The sequence below is a fragment of the Sinocyclocheilus anshuiensis genome, unplaced genomic scaffold, assembly GCF_001515605.1.
Source record: "Sinocyclocheilus anshuiensis isolate Anshui unplaced genomic scaffold, SAMN03320099.WGS_v1.1 scaffold183, whole genome shotgun sequence".
Classification (NCBI taxonomy): Eukaryota; Metazoa; Chordata; class Actinopteri; order Cypriniformes; family Cyprinidae; genus Sinocyclocheilus; species Sinocyclocheilus anshuiensis.
This window is the reverse complement of record NW_015548309.1, coordinates 1987054-2007198: the sequence shown is the minus strand read 5'-3', so window position 1 is coordinate 2007198 and position 20145 is coordinate 1987054. Positions and strand designations below refer to the sequence as shown.

Sequence of the window (20145 nt, the reverse complement as noted above, 5' to 3'; positions counted from 1 at the left end):
CATCAGAATTAGCACTGGAAACAACAAACTCCAACAACAATTAAACAATAATATTCTGCTACTTTTCCCACTATATATCTTTACAATTCTAAAATGACCCTTTTAAAATCATTTAACATCACAAAATGCCTACATAGAGCTAGGCTGTCAAAACCACCCAAGACAAAAAGAGTGCAAGAAACTTACAAATGAAATCCAGGAACACTGTGTTGCTTTACAGAGTGGTCTGCCTGAACTATTACTCCCCCTGTCTCAGCATTACCTCTTTATATAAGTCTGTAACCCCCCTCAAATTCCAGTGCCAAACAAAGTTAAGGATGACGGAGTATCTAACAGAATTAAGGCAGAACGGCGAAGTATTCCGATAACAAGGTGATTTAAAAAGCTTGTTATGGACGCTGTGAATGGGTCCCCTAAAGCCAGATACATGCTGTTCCCCAGCTCTCCTACCGGTTAACAAAGGCGAAAAATGAGAAGCAATCATTTTGTATTTAACAAAGCAGAGCGAGAGAGGAAGGCTCCTGGAACAGCTGGGGGCAGAGAAAAGGAACAAAAGCAATCTTCTACTTATACTCTATTCAACTCCCCAAGCGACAAAGTGTTATGGTGCATAAGCATACTGAAGAGTACTATTTTCTGGTTGAACTCCTTTGATGCCACATCTTGAAATTACATTCAAGGGTTGGAAGATACAGCCAAATGACTGAGACATTACATCCAAACTAGACTTTTACCTTTTTTTTTCATGCTTAATCCAATTCTGTGTGATATTTTGGTAAATATTCAAGTACAAAATAGGATCAAGGGCTTTTTTTGTTTTTTTTTGGAGTTCTTTATCATTTATCTGGTAAGTGTCTCCTCAACAAGCTGCACAATTTTAAGGTATCATTCATGTCTGTAGCACAAATTGTGCATGTTAATTTACATTCTGAAGCGTAATACTTGGCAACAGCACATTCACAAATAATAGTCGCATGATTTTACACCACAAATCTGATGTCATTGCTGCCAACAGACCAATTTTCCAGTCAATAAATTGGAACACTCTGTCCAGCTGCAGTGCTATTCATTTCGGCTCCACCTCTAAAGCCTTTGCTTTAGTTTAATCACCCCAATAATAAAAGGGAAGATCTGCAATGCAGTCAGACCCGTGTGGCTCCAATTCCATGAACACTTCAGTGAAACGGTCAGGCTGAAACCGCTCCATGCTCGCTGCTTTGAGATTACAGGCAGCATTTGCAGATGTTTCGATGGAACGAACAAATCTGAACCGTTTCATCGTAATGAAAGCGTTTACTCTGGGGCCGAGATGGGACAAGTCCCACATCTGTCTGTGAGGGCAACCTCGGGTCCACTGAGCTTAAAATGCTTCCTGATTGCGTAAAGCTTAAATTGCTTCTCTCGGTGAAATGTTGTGCATGTGAAATTTGATTTCATGAGATTAAAAAGCCTTCAGGCAGGGTGGATGCCAGTTTTCCAGACAGGCGGATAGAGCTGGTGAAATCTAGGATGTGCTCTGCACTTTCCAAAGCTAACAGGTGGAAAGGGAAACACCTCTACACCTGACTCAAGAGCGCTAATGAAAAGAAACAGACAAACTTTGCTGTACGTACCACTAATAAAAGCAGTCTAGAACCTTCTACATTAACTTTTTCAATGACCAGAGCAGCTCTAAACTTATTATACAGTAATAATGTACACTTTTGGTAATCAAAACAGCAAAAAAAAATTTGTATTAACAAAAACATTCAGGCAAATAGAGAGGATTCAGAATGGAGAATCAGTACTGCTCCCTACTGGTGAGCCCCTCACAGGCTTACCACAATCCTCAGCCAGTTGTTTTCTGCCTCTGCTGATCATATTTTCAACCTCCAGCATCATATGATCAGCCTATTGACCTGAACGAGAATAAAAAAGCTCATGACTGACTTATACTCCCCCTCCTCTTCTCTACCAATGATTTTAAAGGACATCAATGAAGGGAAAGACTGATTCAATTTATAAACTATTTATAAATAACATGACTGGCCTTTTCCAGCCTTCTAACAATGGTCTTGGATTCATATATAGCTGTACTATCAGGGAAATTCACCTCGATTGTTCTGACAATGTATGTCCATAAATAGATGGTGATTACCATTTTAATCACCTTCAAGCATGATTACATCACAATGGCTTAAAAGAGGTCTGAAATAAATAAATCCAGAGAAACTGGAAAAAAAATATATATTGTGGAATATTTTGAGTTCAAACGAGACCACGTCAGTCAAACACGAAGCTACATTAAAGCTGGGGAGAGCAATTGTTCGAGCTAGAGACTGACTTCATGGAAAGTCAACACATGACACACCACAAGCTGATATCAGTGACGGCTGTAAAACTGATTTAATCAAAGCGAAATTTTATTGCGACTGGCAGGAAAAAATACCTTTTACATCCAGATGTCCAACTGTTTTAATTTTGGACAATTACTTCTTATTGGGTGGGTCTGAGATAAGGTTGGACCGTATGACTACCAGTAAACTGGTCAAAATGAGGAATCTTAAGGTGTTTTTTACAATAGCTTTGAAAGTGGCTCGTCCAATCAGAACTTAAGAGTCCCATCAATCAGTTTTACTATGTTAGATGTACAGTTTTGAGTCTTTTGTTTATAACTTTTATTTTGAACTGATGCCAGACTTTTTCATTTGTTCATTGTTAATAATCTTGTTCATTTCCATCAAAAAATACAAATAAATACAAAACAAAAAAAATGATAAATTTAGATGATGTACCTTTTGATTCTAAAAAATAAATTCAATTGCTTTTCGAGGAATAGGTATTACCATATAAATATTAAAATATAATTTTTTAAAGAAATGAATACTTGTATTCAGCAAGGATGCATTAAATTCATCAAAACTGACCATAAACATTTATAATGTTAAAAAGGAGATCTGTTTCAAATAATTATATTTAATTCTATTGAATTTTATTTCAACAATAAGAAGAAATGTTTCTTGAGCACCAAATCAGCATATTAGAATGATTTCTGAAACAGGATCACGTGACACTGAAGACTGGAGAAATTATGCTGAAAATTCAGCTTTTTTATCACAGGAATAAATTACATTTTAAAATATATTACAATAGAAAACAGTTACTTTAAATTGTAATAATATTTCACAAATATTACCGTTTTTATTATATTTTTGATCAAATAAATGCAGCCATGGTGAGAATAGGAGACTCCTTTCAAAAACATAAAAAAATCTCATCAACCCCAAACTTTTGAACAGTAATGTCTATTGTGATATATACTGTTAATATGACATAAATGTAAGATTTTGGTCATACCACCTACTCCTAGTCATTTGAATGACATTTGTATGCTGCTTACATAATCTCATATACAGTGTGACGCCTCCAGCTGTGGGCAGGTTTATGAGCGCATAACAGAACAAGCTTCTTTTACTGTATTATTTCATAAGCAGAAGCCTAAGGAATGTGTGGGTGTAATGACAGAGCTGGCGAAGATTATAGCAGAAGGAGAGAGAAAGAGGCACCCAAAGTGAATGAAGGACAGAGAGCGAGCAGAGGTGTGCGTGGTTACTCACGCTGGTGACTCGGCGATAGATTTGAGCGGGGTTCTGACACTCGGAGTATGGGTACTCAGAGGTAGCCATCTCCAGCATGCACATTCCGAAGGCGTACACATCCACCGACTCGTCGTATTTTTCCTCATACATCTCAGGCGCCATGAACTCAGGGGTACCTTAAATCAAAAGAACCATTCAGAACTCTCAGTGCCTGAGATCTCTACTCACCCCAGCAGGGCCGGGGAGAGGAAGGGAGAGAGGAGGAGGAGGAGAAGAACTGCACTGTTGCTCTGCACGGGCCTGAGACCAGAGAAAGAGGGGGAGCAAAAGATATGGAGAAAAGGAAAAATAAAAATAAAAAGAAAGAGGAAGGGGGAAAACCGGCCTCAGTTATTTAGTAGTGAAAGAATCCAGTTTTTCTCTGCAAGGCCTTCAGATGATCTATTTCAGTACTTCAGACTAGGGCACAAAGCAGCCAAGCATCATCTCGCAAACAGGAAGTTGATTTAAGCCAGACACACATGCGCTGGTGCAGGTTACTTTTAGAGCTGACTGATGGGCTTCGAAACTGTGTTTATCTTTACAACACGGCCGTGCCGCCAACACGTTAAATGAGGTACCGGACAGCGGTGGGCGACTAGCTATGGAACTTGATCTATGTCAACAGCACAGTTATGGAAAACACATGACCGACTCACCTTTCTACTAGCCTGTAAGGAGAGAAGGTTAAGCAGGTTAAAGCACAGAGCAAGCCCATAGCTAGTGAGTCAAGACTCTCGTGCACTAGTGCGTGTTAAAAGGCCTCGCACAGAAAAACGAGCTAAAATATAGATTTATATTTGAAATATTTCCGTTTTTGGATTAGGTTGCTTTGTTGACTTACCACTTACTCGCCATTTTTTTTAGCATACTTACTGTCTGAACTGCAGGACATTAAATAACCCATACAGTGGAGTGAGACCAGCTGAGATTATAGCCCTACAGTTTAAAGGAAAAAATTCTCAAAAACCAGAACAAAAAAAAAAAATGGAAACAAGTAAATTTCAGAGGAAACAGAGAAGGGATCCAAAAAGAAATTGATCACAATATCTAAACCATCTGAAAAGGAAAAGGGGAAAAACTGATGAGGCAATCAGGAAAACCTTTGGAAAAAGATGTCAGACATTACTGGCAGCAGGAGAATTTCTAGGATTTTAATAATTATAGACCACAGGTTCCAGAGCAAAGTGTTTAATCTGTTAATATTCATGCGCAAAGTTCCCGTAGCACACTTACTAACAAAGCGTTATCCACCATGTGGCTTTATTGGTATTCTTAAGGCATATATTACCCGAAATACCCCAAAGTTTATGGAAACAGAGTGTTTTCACCAGTTGCATTTACAGGCCAATTAGTTTCAGGTGGGAAACAGCAGGATCTAAAGGTGTTCCCCCAGTTTATAAGAAGTTCTCCTCTGGATTTCCCCCATCTCCACCCCAAATTAAAACTTGTGCCCTTGGCTGCCTGGAAAAACTGTGGTCTAACGTGAACAGTGTAGAGTTTAGAGCTACAGCATGCCTTAAATATCTGAGCATAACTGACAGCAAATGCCCCACCTTCCCAACTTCACCTCATCATTGAAATGACAAAACAGTGATGTGATACATATTTTGGATTGTATACGCCATGGTGAACTGACTTGGGAGGTGGGGAAAGCAAGAAAGTTTTAGTGCTGGGTCATACCTATGACACTCTTAGCGAATGAAGAGCGCTTGAGGGTGGCCAAGCCCAGATCACCGATCTTAACGGAGCCGGTAGGGCCGGTGATGAAGATGTTGTCGCACTTAAGGTCCCGGTGAATGATGGGTGGAGCCCTGGTGTGGAGGAAGTGCAGGCCCTTCAGGATTTGCCGGCACCAGCTCCGTAACACCTTTATCTTCATCACCTTGAAGCGCTTCAGATACCTGAGGAACAAAGACATTAGAGTTGAGAATTATCGCTATGTTCTTCTTCACTGGACCTGTTGACGGAGTAAAAACAAGCAACAGATGTATCAATGGAAGATGATACATGTCTACAGATCTCTGGTTTGGCGGTCCCGTCTTGGATAGACAGTTTCAACCAATGAAACCATGAGGAGAACGAAAAATAATGAGAAAACTCTCTACTCAAGATCTCATTTCAGTCCATATGAGGATCAGGGAGAATTACATGATTACATGATGATGGGTCTGGGTCTTTGAAGCATCCTTATGAACAGTTGCATTCTCTCAGATGAGTCCCAGATAGAAGAGAGGACAACAGCATGTGAAGGCGGCGGTACAGCACTTGTTAGATTAGCTTGGCCTAATCAAATCTTGGAGCCAAGCCATAGCCAGGATTTGGCCTTGTAATCCTCATTACAACAATCTACTCAGTTTAGGCACCAATACACAGGGAGCTGGGTACCCTTTATCCCATAATGCCCTGGCGAAGATGGGCACAAGCTCACAAGCAAAACATAACATATACAGCAGCACAATTGACTAATTTGTTACGGAACGAGACTTTATTTTAATCTGACACACCGTTTCCGCTCCAACCTGTCTGTCAGTAAGAATCAGATAACTGAACTGTCTGAAGAAACATCCGTTTATGGATAACTGTTATTGTGCTTCAGAAATTGAATCCTTTCCTCTTCCTTTCCCTCTTTTCATAGTAAAAGAAAAATGGTCGAATAACATCAGATCAGAGCGTTTTTGTGTAAAAAGATTATCTCTATAGTTTGCTTAGTAAGACTGAAGCGAGCAATAAGTAGTGCTTCGCCCAATGGCAGGAGGTGGGTGTTGGCACAGGACGGGCTTTGATGGAGTGCAGCGGCTGACTGACAGGTGGGAACGGAGCCAAGGGTAAGTCCCGAAGCGATACGGAAGAGAGCAACAAAGCCTGATTCAAACCTGTCTCATCACTCAACACACCCAGTGGCTCCCAGAGGGCCCCAACAGGCTGTTCTCCAGCTACACCAACAACTCTTTCCGCACTTCTCAAAATATTAAAGTAATTTAAAACATTCTGTCCTCAACTATATAAACAGTCAAAGACCTGAAACATTCAAGAAAATATTATACATTTTGATTGTCAGATTTCTCTTTCAGATCAACTACTGTCATGGAGCAGCAGTTTGAATAATCTGTGTTTATGTACATGTGAACAGTATGTTTCTTTTCAAAAATGTTGGACTAGAAAGATTTAAAAGGTCTTTTATGTGAGCATACAGGGGCGGGGTGAGGGACAAAACCCTCCTGGGCAGTTAAAATATGTCTTTGGTGACCCAGACAAATACGAGAACAAAGATGAGGTTAGTCATGGCTGTGTCTGTAGGATGCTCCGTTTCTACCTGACCTCTTGATCACTGTTTATCTTTGCGGTGGAGGAGCAGCCATGCAGAACGCCACACACTGCTGGGATGCCAGGGCTGACGAACACAAAGCAAGCCTGACATTGTTTCTAATTTTTCTTTTTCACTCATCTCCCCATGTCTCCTCCAACTGTCTTTCTCTCCTGGCAGTAATGGTGGTGTTCCTGTTGTTGTGAGCTATGTGACAGATAACTAATTGTGTGTGACTGAGGCTCTGAGGATGATGGATCTTTGTGGGACTCCTTTTTATGTGTTCTGGAAACTAGATAAACAAATGATTACAACCACAAATTTTAATATTCTTCTTTTCTATTCTTCATATTTTAATGTTCTTATTTTAAAGGGCCAACCGAGTTTTATTCAATAAACAATATGCCTGCAACATTTATTGGTTTTCTCGGTGACGTCTTCATGTGCATGAGTCACCAGTTATTTTTTTTCTTTCATGAAAATCTAATAAGTCTATATGCTACGTTTCTATGAACTGCTTTGGGAGGTGGAAAAAGCAAGAATCTGCAGGTACCACAGTCAGGTACTAGTATTTAAGTGGGTGCATATATATGACTGTGTGTGTGTCAGAGCCCACACATCCACAGGAGGGGGCTGCTGGTCCAGTTTGTGGTTTGTCTCACTATAGCTCCAGCATTTGTTCAGTACCCACAATGCATGTCTCACATGAAGGTGACATGCCACTCTTCCCCTGCGATCACTCTGATAACAGTTCTAACTCAATCACTCTATTGTGACTGTTTTGTAACAGATAATCACAGCCTCTGTGGATGGTCTGCTGATGGTGATGGACATGAGGCTGGTGAAAAGCATGTTTGAAAGGCCATCTTGTTGCATTTGAATGCTGTATTACAATGCAATATTAACTGCAGCGGATGCTGTGAATTGGAAAAAATGTGACAACAAAAAACCTGGGTAACACTTTATGTAAATGTTAACAATCATTTACATAATACCATAATGCTAACAAACACACACTTTTGCTGAATTCTGCATTTAACCATTCATTAGGGAATATTATGATGGACAGACAATATAATATGAAAGTGGACCAGATGATTTTTACTCACGTTTTTAGGGTTCCTGACGTCATGAGCTCTGTGACCAGCACAATGCACTTGCGGCCTTTGGAGGGCGACTCCCATGAGTCGTAAAAACGCACAATGTTTGGGTGCTGCAGACCTTTCAACATGCCAGCCTCTTCCTTGAAGCGCTGGCGCTCTGATCTCGAAAGCTTCCGATCCTGCAAGGACAAGAACAGAAAAAATATAAACCTTTTAGCCACTCATTTTACTTAAATGAGATGGAAACCATACTTAACAGCCGTTTATTGCATGTTAATCATTTCTCAACTGATACACTGAGGGGTAAGTATTACAGATGTGCTTTAAATCAAATGCCATGGCTTTATGTTAAACCACTATGGCTCATGAGGGAACTAGAGGGGTCTACTCAACCTTAAATAACGTAACCCGACCCCAGATTCCTGCCAGACCTCCGAATGAGCCTCTATAGACAAAGCATAAACCACAGGAGGGGACTAGACTTGTCCAGATTAAACACAAAGTGGTCCTCTTATCCTGTGCCTAATCCCTGTATGGACCACACACAAAAGACACCTATAAGATAAAGAAACAGCAAAAGCTAGGTGCAAGTTGCAACTGGTTCAACATGACCAGTCATGGAAAACGACACTACATCATATCCCTTGATTCTCTGACCTACCCAAAAAACCTCTCTCATATTCTATCCAGGGGAGCCTGACCTGCCCAATCACAACAGTGTCCGGGTTTTTGGATGGAATGCACCTCCCTGCACATGTGGGTATCCAAGCGTTCATGTCAAAGTTCCTTTCCGGTCAAGCTGAGCTCTTATCAGCAGTTTAAACAGTGAGCGCAAGCCTGATCATTAATCATTATTATGCTTGCTCCAGCAACCGCCAGTGATGAATTAATACAGTGGCACTTTGTGGAAAAAAGGCCACTTTTCTGTGGCCTACTTTTACACAACCCCAGCGCTTAAATCATGTGTATTACGCGAGTGCTTATTCCATTCTGCGAAAGACGTGCCCTGCATACCTGGCGGGAAAATTGCAACATGTATCTTATAAAAGCTATACGTAAGAGTTCAGTGAGGACACCTATAGATTCTCTGGCTTTCTGCAACCAGTCTATTCGGTGTCATTGATGTGCTGCCATTCTAGAATGCTGACGGTGACATTCTTTCTCCACATTAATGCAGACAGGGTCATTCATTTCCCAAATGCACTAACAACTGTACTAGCAGCAGGCATCTGCAACCCATTAAGTACCACTAATCCCAAACGACAGTAGAGAGAGAGAGAGAGAGAGAGAGAGAGAGAGAGAGAGAGAAACAAAGGGGATTCAGCCTTAGATTGAGGAATGAAGTGTAAACACTATTGACTGGGGTGCAGTGCAATGAGAGTAGAAAAGAACCATGATGGAGAGGTCAAATCAGAATGAGAAAATGCTGAAAACACAGTTATACGCATATGCTTGGCCAATGCACTGTTGTTGTGCATACTTGCATACTGTCGTGGTATTCAGGTAGTTAGGTATGGACATGTTGACAGTTTAACTGACATTAACTAACTTGCTCAGCAAGGTTCTCTTCAAGCTCTTGCTCCAACAGCAGTTGACCTGAAAAAAAAAAAAGTGACTATAGGAGGAGGCAGTTCATGCTAATGCCCACTACAGTGCTACTTTCGGTGCAAAAGCTTGGAAGCATTCATGTACTTGCGTACGACATGATTTTGGGCCCCTAGACCACATTTTGAGGCCAAACTTTAAGGAAGGCAGTGCTCTGAGTCTCCTCTCTGTAAACAGAGGTCATCTTATTTCCCTTCTCACCGAGTCTGTAGATAATCTAATCAATGGCTGATAACGCAGGACAAAGGAAGAGGTCTCCTGCAGCATACAGGGGGTTGCAGCTCTGCTAGTCTGTCTTCTGGTCTGAGGCAAAAAGAAATTGGAAAACGACTCATTAATTGCGACTTTAATGGAGATTATGCATTCGCTCTTGCTGATAAAACACAGGAAGAATAAACAAGTGTGAGTGAGTGGGCAAGCATAAGCACGTGAGAGAGTAAGGGAAGTGATGCGTTTAACTTTGGAACCTCATGCACGCTTGTCTTGGCAAACCACAAGCGTCATTTTTAGCACCCCGCTTCTCAAAATAAAAACACAGGTGCTTGTACTCTTCTCAATCATGTGATGTAAATAATTGAGGGTTTGGTTAAAGGAGTAAACACAGCTTAAACAGATATCACACTGTAGGTTAAACTACATAAAACAGACAAATTAGACAAGGAAACCCTTGCAAGTGGAGGCTACTACTTCATATTAGGGCTGCACAATTATGACAAAAATCATAACTGTCGATTATTGCCTTAAAATTGTAATTGTGATTATTAATTACGATTATCACAATTTACATTGAATGATGTTTATACCATTGTTTGAAGCAACCGCATGCCATATTTTTAGATGAAAATAAACAAGATGAAAACACTGACTCTAACTGAAAAACTTGTATTGTTTTTTTTTAATAGTATTAAGCCTCAAATGTGAACTAAACATTGGATTGGTTTCTTTTTTAAATAAAAAAGTGAAAATATAGGCTACCTGGTATTATAATGTTATACTAAAACTAAAATTGAAATACTTGAAAAACCCTTAAGATAACTCGTACAAAGAAAGAAACATCTTAAGCACGCAGAATAACATAAGTTGACTTTGAACGACTAATTGCCGCTTTGAACGATTACGTAATTGTGGCATCCGTAATTGTAATCGCGATTAGAAATTTGATTAATTGTGAAGCCCTACTGCATATATATATATATATATATATAGAGAGAGAGAGAGAGAGAGAGAGAGAGAGAATGAAAGATTTTTAGAAAACCCAAGATATCCATGTTTACAGTTATCATTTCTTTAAAGAGGAGAGATAGAATGTCAGCATATTTTCTTAGCAGGCTGAAATAGAATTCTTGGCAGCTGAAAATGGGTCTTCCAAAGTTAAAAGACTGAATTATAAAACAGCAAATTCAATAATTAGTAATGATTCGGACACTTTTTATTGCTGAAATGTTGCCTTTGTGAAAATAAGCCTCAATTCGGTTCAAAAACAACACTTTAAAACTTTTGAACGTAGAGTATGTGGGCGTAAAAGAGACCGCATATTAGGGCTGGGCGATATGACGATATTATCGTATACGGACGATGTCTCGTAAGTATCGCGATGTCGATGTCAACAGTCAGGTAAACAGACGATTATCGACATTATTGGAAAAAAATGGCAAATGATAAACCTAGTATGTTGCAAAAAATATTTTACATAGCCCCATAGTCACCATACAGGTCTTTTTGCATGCAAGAAATAAACTATTTAGTAGGAGGGTTGGGAATCGAAAAGCTATTCCAATTTTGGAAATCAGATTAGATGCGTAAGGTCAGGAATCGAATTACTTCCGATAAAATTTAATTTCGATTCTACTTCTCGATTCCTGTATGCGCATTTATTGTGATTTCAAAAGATTCAACTGCAAGAAGATGAAATAGAACTCACTTCTGCACTCGCGCGCTGTTTTCTGTGCTGCACACACACAAAGCGCACGCACAAAAACCGCCTCTTATATACGCGAACACTGGACTGTGCTCTCTTTCTCACATTCTTACATATTCGAATGAACAAATACACAGAATTATATCAAAATATCCCTTAAATACAATCGGTTATGTCTTAAGTGAACGCAAAGAGCTGAGAAAAAAAACAAGGGTGTATTGGATCCGTGCATTGACAGCAGCCGATGCCGCCAGTCATTAATGTTAATCAAAGAACAAAAGAAAAGAAAATTCCTCACTGATCTTGACTGAATCACTTTTGTAACCTCAGTTTATATTTTATTTGCCTGTTGTTCGGCACTGACTACTGTAATGGCAACGTGCATCTGTGTATGCGATTATTTTGGAGATGCGTTCCAATATAATTTATCCTTATTTAGGGTATAGGCCTATTATATTTTGATCTGCAGTTTAATAAAAGTTAAACAGAAAAAAAAGATAAATAGTAGCACTGCATGTGTTTCTGAATATTTATTTAAACAGACTGTATAATGATGAAAAACCACAAACATGAGTTATAATTAAAATACACAAATTTCTTCACAGCCTATTTATACAGCGCACATAGTGCCTTATTTTTACAGATTTCTTAAACAGTGTATACAGTATAATTATGTTTAATTAAGCTCAGATATAGCACTATAAATTCTTAATTCATTTGCGCTAACGGATGAAGACATTATAGTAGGCCTATATCTCAGCTCGCCCCTCAACATGCACGTGTTCGGAGTTTCGGCAGCCCAACACTGAATATTATATTGTGGCCGTTGTATTTTGATTCATAAAATAAAAATGATAAAAATTAAAATACAAAAATTAAATTGAAATTACCCTGCTTCTAAATAAATAAAGCAGTTATTTTTTATTTCGTTAAAAACGGGCCAAAAGAGACCTCCAAACTAGGCTACCAGAAAGGGGAAAAAAAACCTTAACCTTTTTGCTCAGAATTCATTTTTAATCCCTGCATGATTTTAGTCATGTATGATAAATATCAAATAGCCTACGTTATAGCTTGACTACAAGTTTACGCCAGAATGTCCAACTTCACCATGATGAACTTAAAATTGGGTTCTATTATTTTTCCTCAACAGTTCTCCTCACAAAACGAAATTCATTTCAAACACAAATTTGATAAGAACAGAGTGGAAATTATTAGCAACACCAACATAACAGCAAAGCTAATGTTTTCTGTTAGTTTAAGCACAAACTAAGAAAAGTAAAACCAAACTTTAAAGTGGCAATAATTAAGACCAAACTGAACCTGGTGTGTGTTTATGGTGCATTCCGGCAATGTTGTCTCGGCAGGGGGCGGGGCGTGGTGGAGGTGGGGCTTGGGTAGACGATATTATCGGATATCGCGATATTTTTTAAGGCGATTATCGATAAGACATTTTTGACATATCGCCCAGCCCTACAGCATATGTGCCCTTCTTATCTATTAACTAACTCACAGGCAAACAGATCAGCTTTTATCTCTGGTTCCGCAGTAACCAGATACATCAGCAAACCTTTCTCACCTCTGCTCTCTTCTGAGAAAATAAGCCAAATGCTAATACAATAATGATAATGGATACGATGCCAACTCCTGAAATTTAATTAACACAGAGCTGCTCTGTTTTTCTCAAAAGGTCTTTTCTACTGCAGTGCTATTTCCACAGAGTAATGGGACAGATAGTGTTTGGCCCGCTGAGCAGCATCAATGCAGATGGGACTCTCACACTTGATAGTGTTTTTCAGAAGTTGTGTGGGTGCACAATAATATGCAATAAGTCGCTCGTGGATGTGGGGGGAACTGGATCAAAGCAGCTTCGACCACATCACAGAGCTGGACTAAATATGTAGTAAGAGCAAACCGAACGTAATTTCAATCAGTGAATCAAATCTGCAGAGCAAGCTGAGAAAGAGGCAGCTGTGAGAGCTGCCTCTGAATAACGGCACACTTGAATACCCCTGAGATTTGCATTTGTAAAAAGGCAAATAAAACGGATTGGCATGACTCATGCTAGCGGGCTGCATAGCATTCTCGTAGGCAATGCCAGTGGGGAATGGAGCAAACGGTAGATCAAAGCTCTGAGAGATAAGAGCTGGCTTCAGTAAACGGTGAACCTCAACAGTTATAGATAAAACTAGAGGCTCCTGAACTCTGGGATGGTTACCATGTGTGCAACGGGTCAGGTGTTGCTTGAGTCCAAACAGAGGTTGCGTGAACCAAACAAATTCTGTCATTTACCATTTACAGATAATTCAAATGCTTTGTCATTTTGACATGAATATAAATTATCTGACAAGACTGTAGCGTGTATTGTCATTTTCATATAGCAAGAACAGAATAAAACAAAGTGCTCAGCACTGTTATCACAAAAGTTCTTGTGATATCAAAGCCACATTAAAAATGCATGTATTTATAAATGTATTTAATTAGTTGAATAAGCCTATTTAAATAAAAGGAAAAAATATAAATACAGAGAGAAAATTATATATATTAATAGAGAGAGAAAATATATTTTATTAAAAAATAAAAAATAAAAATTGAATTAAAAAAAACCTTTTAAACATATTTTAAAATGTTTTAATTAGTCAAATAAGTTTATTTAAATAAAATATTAATAAAAAATTGTAAAAATACATTTAAATTTGATGTGTTTAATAAATTACGAAATGACTATAAATGAGGTAGACGCAACACTATGAAAAATTATTTTTTAAAGTTGTATACAACGAAGATTACTGGAGTATATTTTACAAGAAAAAAAAAAATACTTCAAAATTCCACATTTAATGTTACTTGCCATGTCTTTGTTATATAAATTTACTAACAATGAAAAACTGTTTCACCACCTTTTTTTCCAGTTTAAGAGCATGAAAAAAAATTACAACTCAATCTGTCAAAGTGACATGGCCAACTCGCTTGAAACTCACTAAAAAAAATGCTTTTTAAAGTGAGAGCTAGACAACAACATTTTGGTGGAATAATTCATATCTATGCAGAATGAATTTGCAGTCCAGCTGGAACGAACTACTTGAGTTTAGAAAAGTTTATCGTATAATCATTAAGGATTTTCTTCACAGAAGGGGTGTGTTGTAACCAGCTACGGGCTCTGGCAAAACATACAGCCCTCCATAAGCTCATTTTCTCTGCCATAGGAGGAAGTGTTAGTCCTCTAAATGCAGACAGCTGCTGACCTCTCCGTGTCTGCCAGGCTACAGATCTAATGATTCGCATCAGGCCGCGAACGCATCTTTTAAAACGCGGCCTGACAGTCCATGCTAAAGTTCACATCAGCAGGGGAACTTCCCAAACAGTTTACAGAACAAACAGCTGCTTTTCATATGCAGCTCATCCAATTCTCTATTTCATGTTCATATAAAACAGTTTATCCTTATTTAGAGTATGCTAACACCATTGTGGAGTGAAGACCACATCCTCGGTTACGCTTGCACTATAATATGTCACATCTGTCCAATCTCATGCCAAAAAAAGAACGAAGGGGGAAAAAACTGGCTCCGGGCCCTGGTTTCTAAGAACACAAATCCATATCTGTGACAGTACTTTTCCACAATAATGGGATCCGAACCGCAGAACCTTGTTTTGGGCTTCTTGTTTTGCAGTCGGGCCAGATACATTGCAAAGCGAACAAGTGCGTGCTTTTGCATTGATGTGAGTTTAAGGTGGTAGAAAAGTGGTACTGTGAACATTAAAGGCCTAAACTTACTCCAAGGAAGTAAATTAAAGCTCAATTTCATGCACTGTTGCATTTCAGAGAACAATACAATATTAAGTTAACTTTAAGTAAATATGGAATGAAACATCTCTGTTCATTAATAATGATTGTTTTCACAGCTTTGATGGTGTACATATTTTATTATGAGTCGTTTTATAAAATATGTAACAAGATCCAAGCTCAGTTTCTCCGACCAAGGGGTCAGTGGTCTGAAAAAGGTTGAAGACCCCTAGTTTAACAAGCTTCTCGGTGAGCAAGTTATTTAAACAGTCAGCATTTAATTGCACAACATTTGAAATCTAACACTCCACTTTGGCTTTTCTTACCACCGCAGTAATGCAAGAATTCATGTTAAGTATGTATGTGTATGCATATGTTATATATACTTGCATATAGTATTTGTGTGGCATTACTCTAGCAATAGGTGTACTTCCTGAAGTGATTGTGGGCATGCAGAGCACTTAGTCTGAGTTAATGGAAAGACAAAGATTGTCCTCCAGGGGGACCTCATTCCCTCTGATCTTCTCCAGGATTCATATTTCACAAACACGGGCGCCAGTCAAACAGCGATTCTAAAAATACCATCCACCACCCCTCCCCTGCTCGACCGTAGTGTGCTGGGCATCTAGTAGACAGTGGATATAAAATACCAAACCAAATCGATTCCCAAAATACACCAAGAAAGTCAGCTGAGAGGAAACGACAAATACACTCCACACCTCAAAGAGGTTAAAAATCCGGGTCCATTAATTGTGCATGGACTGAGTGAAGGAATAATCAGCTTAGCTGCTGTGATGTGCTTGATAACTGTATGAGCAATCGGGCTGATGGACAGACTCGATCACATGACTGCCTGAAAACCTGTGCTACATTTCCCAGCAGCACTTAGTAATGGCCATGACAGGAGTTTAAGACATCAAAACAAGTATGAACCACATCCACTAGGCACACATGCACCGTCTTTGTTTTGCATGTTGCCTTGATAAAGTGGAAAAAGGACAACGGTTCAACGTGGAGCCTTCTGGGTGTTTCGGAGCCAAACGGATGACTGATCCGAAGTTAAAAAATCCCCAGTTACACAGTCTCAGCCAATGACTCCTCTCATGGCTGCTGCACTCTCGCGGTTTCAAACCATTGTAAACATCATAAGACTTTCATTTGACATCTGAACAGTCTGAAGCAGTGCATGCCCTGTTTTCTGTCTGCAGGTTGAAAGACGCTAAAAATCCATTAAAGCAGAAATTGCAGTTCTGTATTGCAGCTATTTAAGGAAAAGATCTAATAAAAGAAGAAACGTTTCTGAAGGTGACAATCTAACAAAGTATTGTTTGTATTGCAAATTTTAAATCTAGTTTTTTTTCCACCTCCATTATTCCCAAAAAAAAGAAAAAAAAAGAAAAAGATTAAAATGTTTACTGGATTTCTCATTACAGCCATATGAAGTCCGGGTCAAATTTCCCAACTGATGCAGCTCATGCCTTCTCATTAACCAAAGATAAGCATTTAGCACAGCTATGTGCCTTCCCTACTGTTAGTTTAAAATTGTCCTTCGCTTTATACATCAAATTGTGTTGCAAAAAATATTCTTGCTCTTGACCAACATACTGAGAAACACTAGATGGTGTTAAAAGTGACAAGACAGGACTTTCTTGCTCTTTTGGTATAAACATCATGTACTACTGAATTTAGAAATACATTACCGTTCACAACTTTCCAATGCAAAAATTGGTTATTCATAAAAAAATCATGAGCACTTTAACATATAACTGCTTATATCTAGATATCTATAGCCACCTATAGCCAAGTATTCAGCACAAACAAGAACATGAATTGGAGGTTAGCCAATCAGAGTCAAGGTAATTTAGATATTGAAGCCTTACAGGTGCAGTAGCACAAAAAATATGTTTAATTCTAAAGGTAACAGAAAGGATCGAAAATGATCATGCAAAAGTAAATCACAACCTTGGTTGACTAACATTAAAAGTGGACTTCAGGGGGGGAAATGAAATATTAGAAGAGTAGAATACAGTTCCTTTAAGCAAAAAGTCCTGTTGATTGGGTAAAAGAAATGCAGCAGTGCTGCCTGTGCTCAGCGGTGATTGCTTTGCCCTGCGAGCAGCGTTTCTGATAACCTCCTATGGAGTCTCAGTGCCGATCGAGTCGTCAAGCCGCAGAGGTCCTGAGGGGTTTACACAGAAGAGAAATGACAGAGGAAATGAAAAAGGAAAAGTGTAACAGTCAGGCATCTGCTTTGAATAAGAGTGAACAGTTGTTCCTTCAAACACCACTGAACTAGCTGCAAAAATCAGGACAGCTTCATCTAGATCTAAAACAGGCAGAGAATGCTGGACTCCAATTAGGGAAGGGAAACTAAAACTTGATTTTCTTTCTCTCAAAACCAAAGGTTTGCCATCAATCAGCACTTTACAAACTGCTCAGAACGAGGGCCATGTGTTCAGTGTGGCCTAATTTTTGGGAACTGCAGTTCACCCCCCAGGGTGATTTGGTGGAGAGCACAAGGTTTAGAAATCTATTATCTTCTAATGAACAATTCAGTTGTCTCTGTTAAGAGTAATGGTTGCTGGGAGGTAAACTAAGGTCAAGGTGAAGGTCTGGTGATTCTCTGGACAACTAGCTAGTTGACTAGAAAGACCCAATGAGGCTGTTTTTTGAGTCAAATGTGTTTCTTAATGATGTACAGCTACTGAATGGAACTGACAAAAAAGCAAACCGCTATAACCATAAAACAAAGTCCTCAAAAAAGTGAATAATGTATTATAAAATGGGAACACTGCTCAAAGCAGGCGATTTGAAATCTAACTGTATAGAAACTGAATGTTCAATGCAGTGAATTTGTTATGAAAGCAGAAGCCACAAGGTCTTTTCCACTTTCCAAATTCACCCACACAGCATTTCATGATAGAGAAAGGTTTAATGTGTACAAAGCTTCAGAAGACATATCCCTGAATTATGAAATCAAAGTTATATCAATAATTGTAACAGTAATTATGAAATAATAATGTTTATCTCAAAACCAACACTCTTAAATATTAAATCTACAATAAACTCTGCTTCTGACCAATAAATCCATTAGCTTTAATGTTATTTTTGTATCATTGAGATACTATAAGGGTTTTTATTAATATTTTAAATGAGTTTCTATTTTTTGTTTTTCAATTAAAGTTTTAGTATATTAGTGTTTTTTTGTATTTTTGTGATTTGAATTTTTTATTTATTTTTAGTATTATTTTTTGCATGTCTATATAGTTTTCATTCATTTTTATTTCAGTTTCAGTTTGGTTTTAGTAAGTTAAACTAAATGAAAATGGGAAATGTTGCCTTGAAAACAGGCTAAAATAAAACAAGTTTAAGTTTTTTTTATATCTGTTAAAGTTTATTTTATTTCAAGAAAATGTTTTCACAAAAAAGTTTTTGTTTTGCTTAACTATAACAACCCAGCTTAACTCACAATGTTCTTTCAATGCTTTTGGGTTGACTAAATCTAGCAAAGTCCTAGAAACATTCAAAGAATCATTGTCCCGATTAATAATTTATTAGGCTTTGGGAACATGGATTGGTTCCATGATGCCATTCACCTTTTAAGCGCTTCTATTATCTAAATTAATTTGCATCAGGCACTGTTCAAGTCAATAATGGCTTTCCTCCATACTAAAATTCAAATACAAATTGTCATCTGCATTACAGAAAGCATCTTTATGGGCAGAGCAGTTACATTCCGACTCCAACGGTGAAAACTCAGCCAATACGATGCAGGATGGATTCCCACATTCAGTACAACCTTGGCCTCATACAACAGACCAAAAAGCAAGACTAAACTAGCTCAGTACATAACTGGAGCTATAAATAAACTGAGAACAATACAGGAATGCTACAAGGGGAAAAAAGAGAGCGAGACAGATCAAGATGAGGAGAGCAGCAGTGTTAGCTAAAATAAGGCCCTTTCATGGTCTCACTTTGAACCAGATCCGTGCGTCCCTGAGCGCTGTGTGGCCCACTATGTGGGTCAGAACGACAAGGCACATCTTCAGTACATCTCGCTGCCTGTCACAGGCTTTGGGCTGTGAGATCAGGAGGTGATGAGCTCTCCGTCAGAGCCAAGCACACAGCAGTCTAGTGTCACCCAGAGACAGGCCCCATTGTTCTGCAGGCACACCAGGCATTTACTGAAAACCTGCATGTCGTCTGCTACAACAACAGTACTTCTTGATTTCTGGACTCATTCCCCTCCCATTCCCAATGGCCCAATCCATCTTCCATTGAAATAAACCCAGGCTTTAGGCAGGGGTGCATGGTGTGAATGTCGAAGGGAGTTTGGAGTGACAGTCTCGAGGTCTGTACCCTCAATGTTTTGCTCGGTTGAAACGTTTGGTGTGACACCGCTAATAAATCACAGCACAAGAAGACGGGCGATGGGGCGGATCACGCCGCAACTAGACCAAAAGCATCAACAAATCTACATTGTTAACAAGTCAAAAAAGTTGAGACACATGGGAAACATTGAGATCTTAGGTCACACCTCTGCATTTCTACCATAATTAGTAAGATATCACAAATCAGAGATTTCCTGAACTTTAGAGACATTTCAAATCCCATAATCCTATGATTGCAAGGGGAATGCGTTGGCTTATCTGTATATTAAACTCTAACCTCTCTGATCCATGATAAAGCTCCTTTTAATCAATATAATGGCTTATTTTGTATTTGTCACAAATCGAGCAGAGGCAAACAATCCCTTTATGTGACAATGGTCCACTTGTCGTACTAATGAAACAAATCACCTTAAAAGATGTAGT

At 38.8% G+C, this 20145-nt stretch overlaps 1 protein-coding gene across 12 annotated transcripts in view; it reads right to left on the bottom strand.

Annotated features, from left to right (window-relative positions):
- The window catches only part of wnk1b (WNK lysine deficient protein kinase 1b), a 79387-nt gene that overhangs the window by 33198 nt on the left and 26044 nt on the right, over window positions 1-20145 (bottom strand). For all 12 annotated transcript variants that reach the window (XM_016444103.1, XM_016444104.1, XM_016444106.1 and 9 more), the window contains exons 3-5: window positions 8034-8206; window positions 5301-5521; window positions 3597-3754 (exon numbers count right to left, since the gene is read on the bottom strand). In XM_016444103.1, coding sequence (XP_016299589.1) covers window positions 3597-3754; window positions 5301-5521; window positions 8034-8206 — 552 coding nt within the window. The remainder of the gene's footprint in view (window positions 1-3596; window positions 3755-5300; window positions 5522-8033; window positions 8207-20145) is intronic.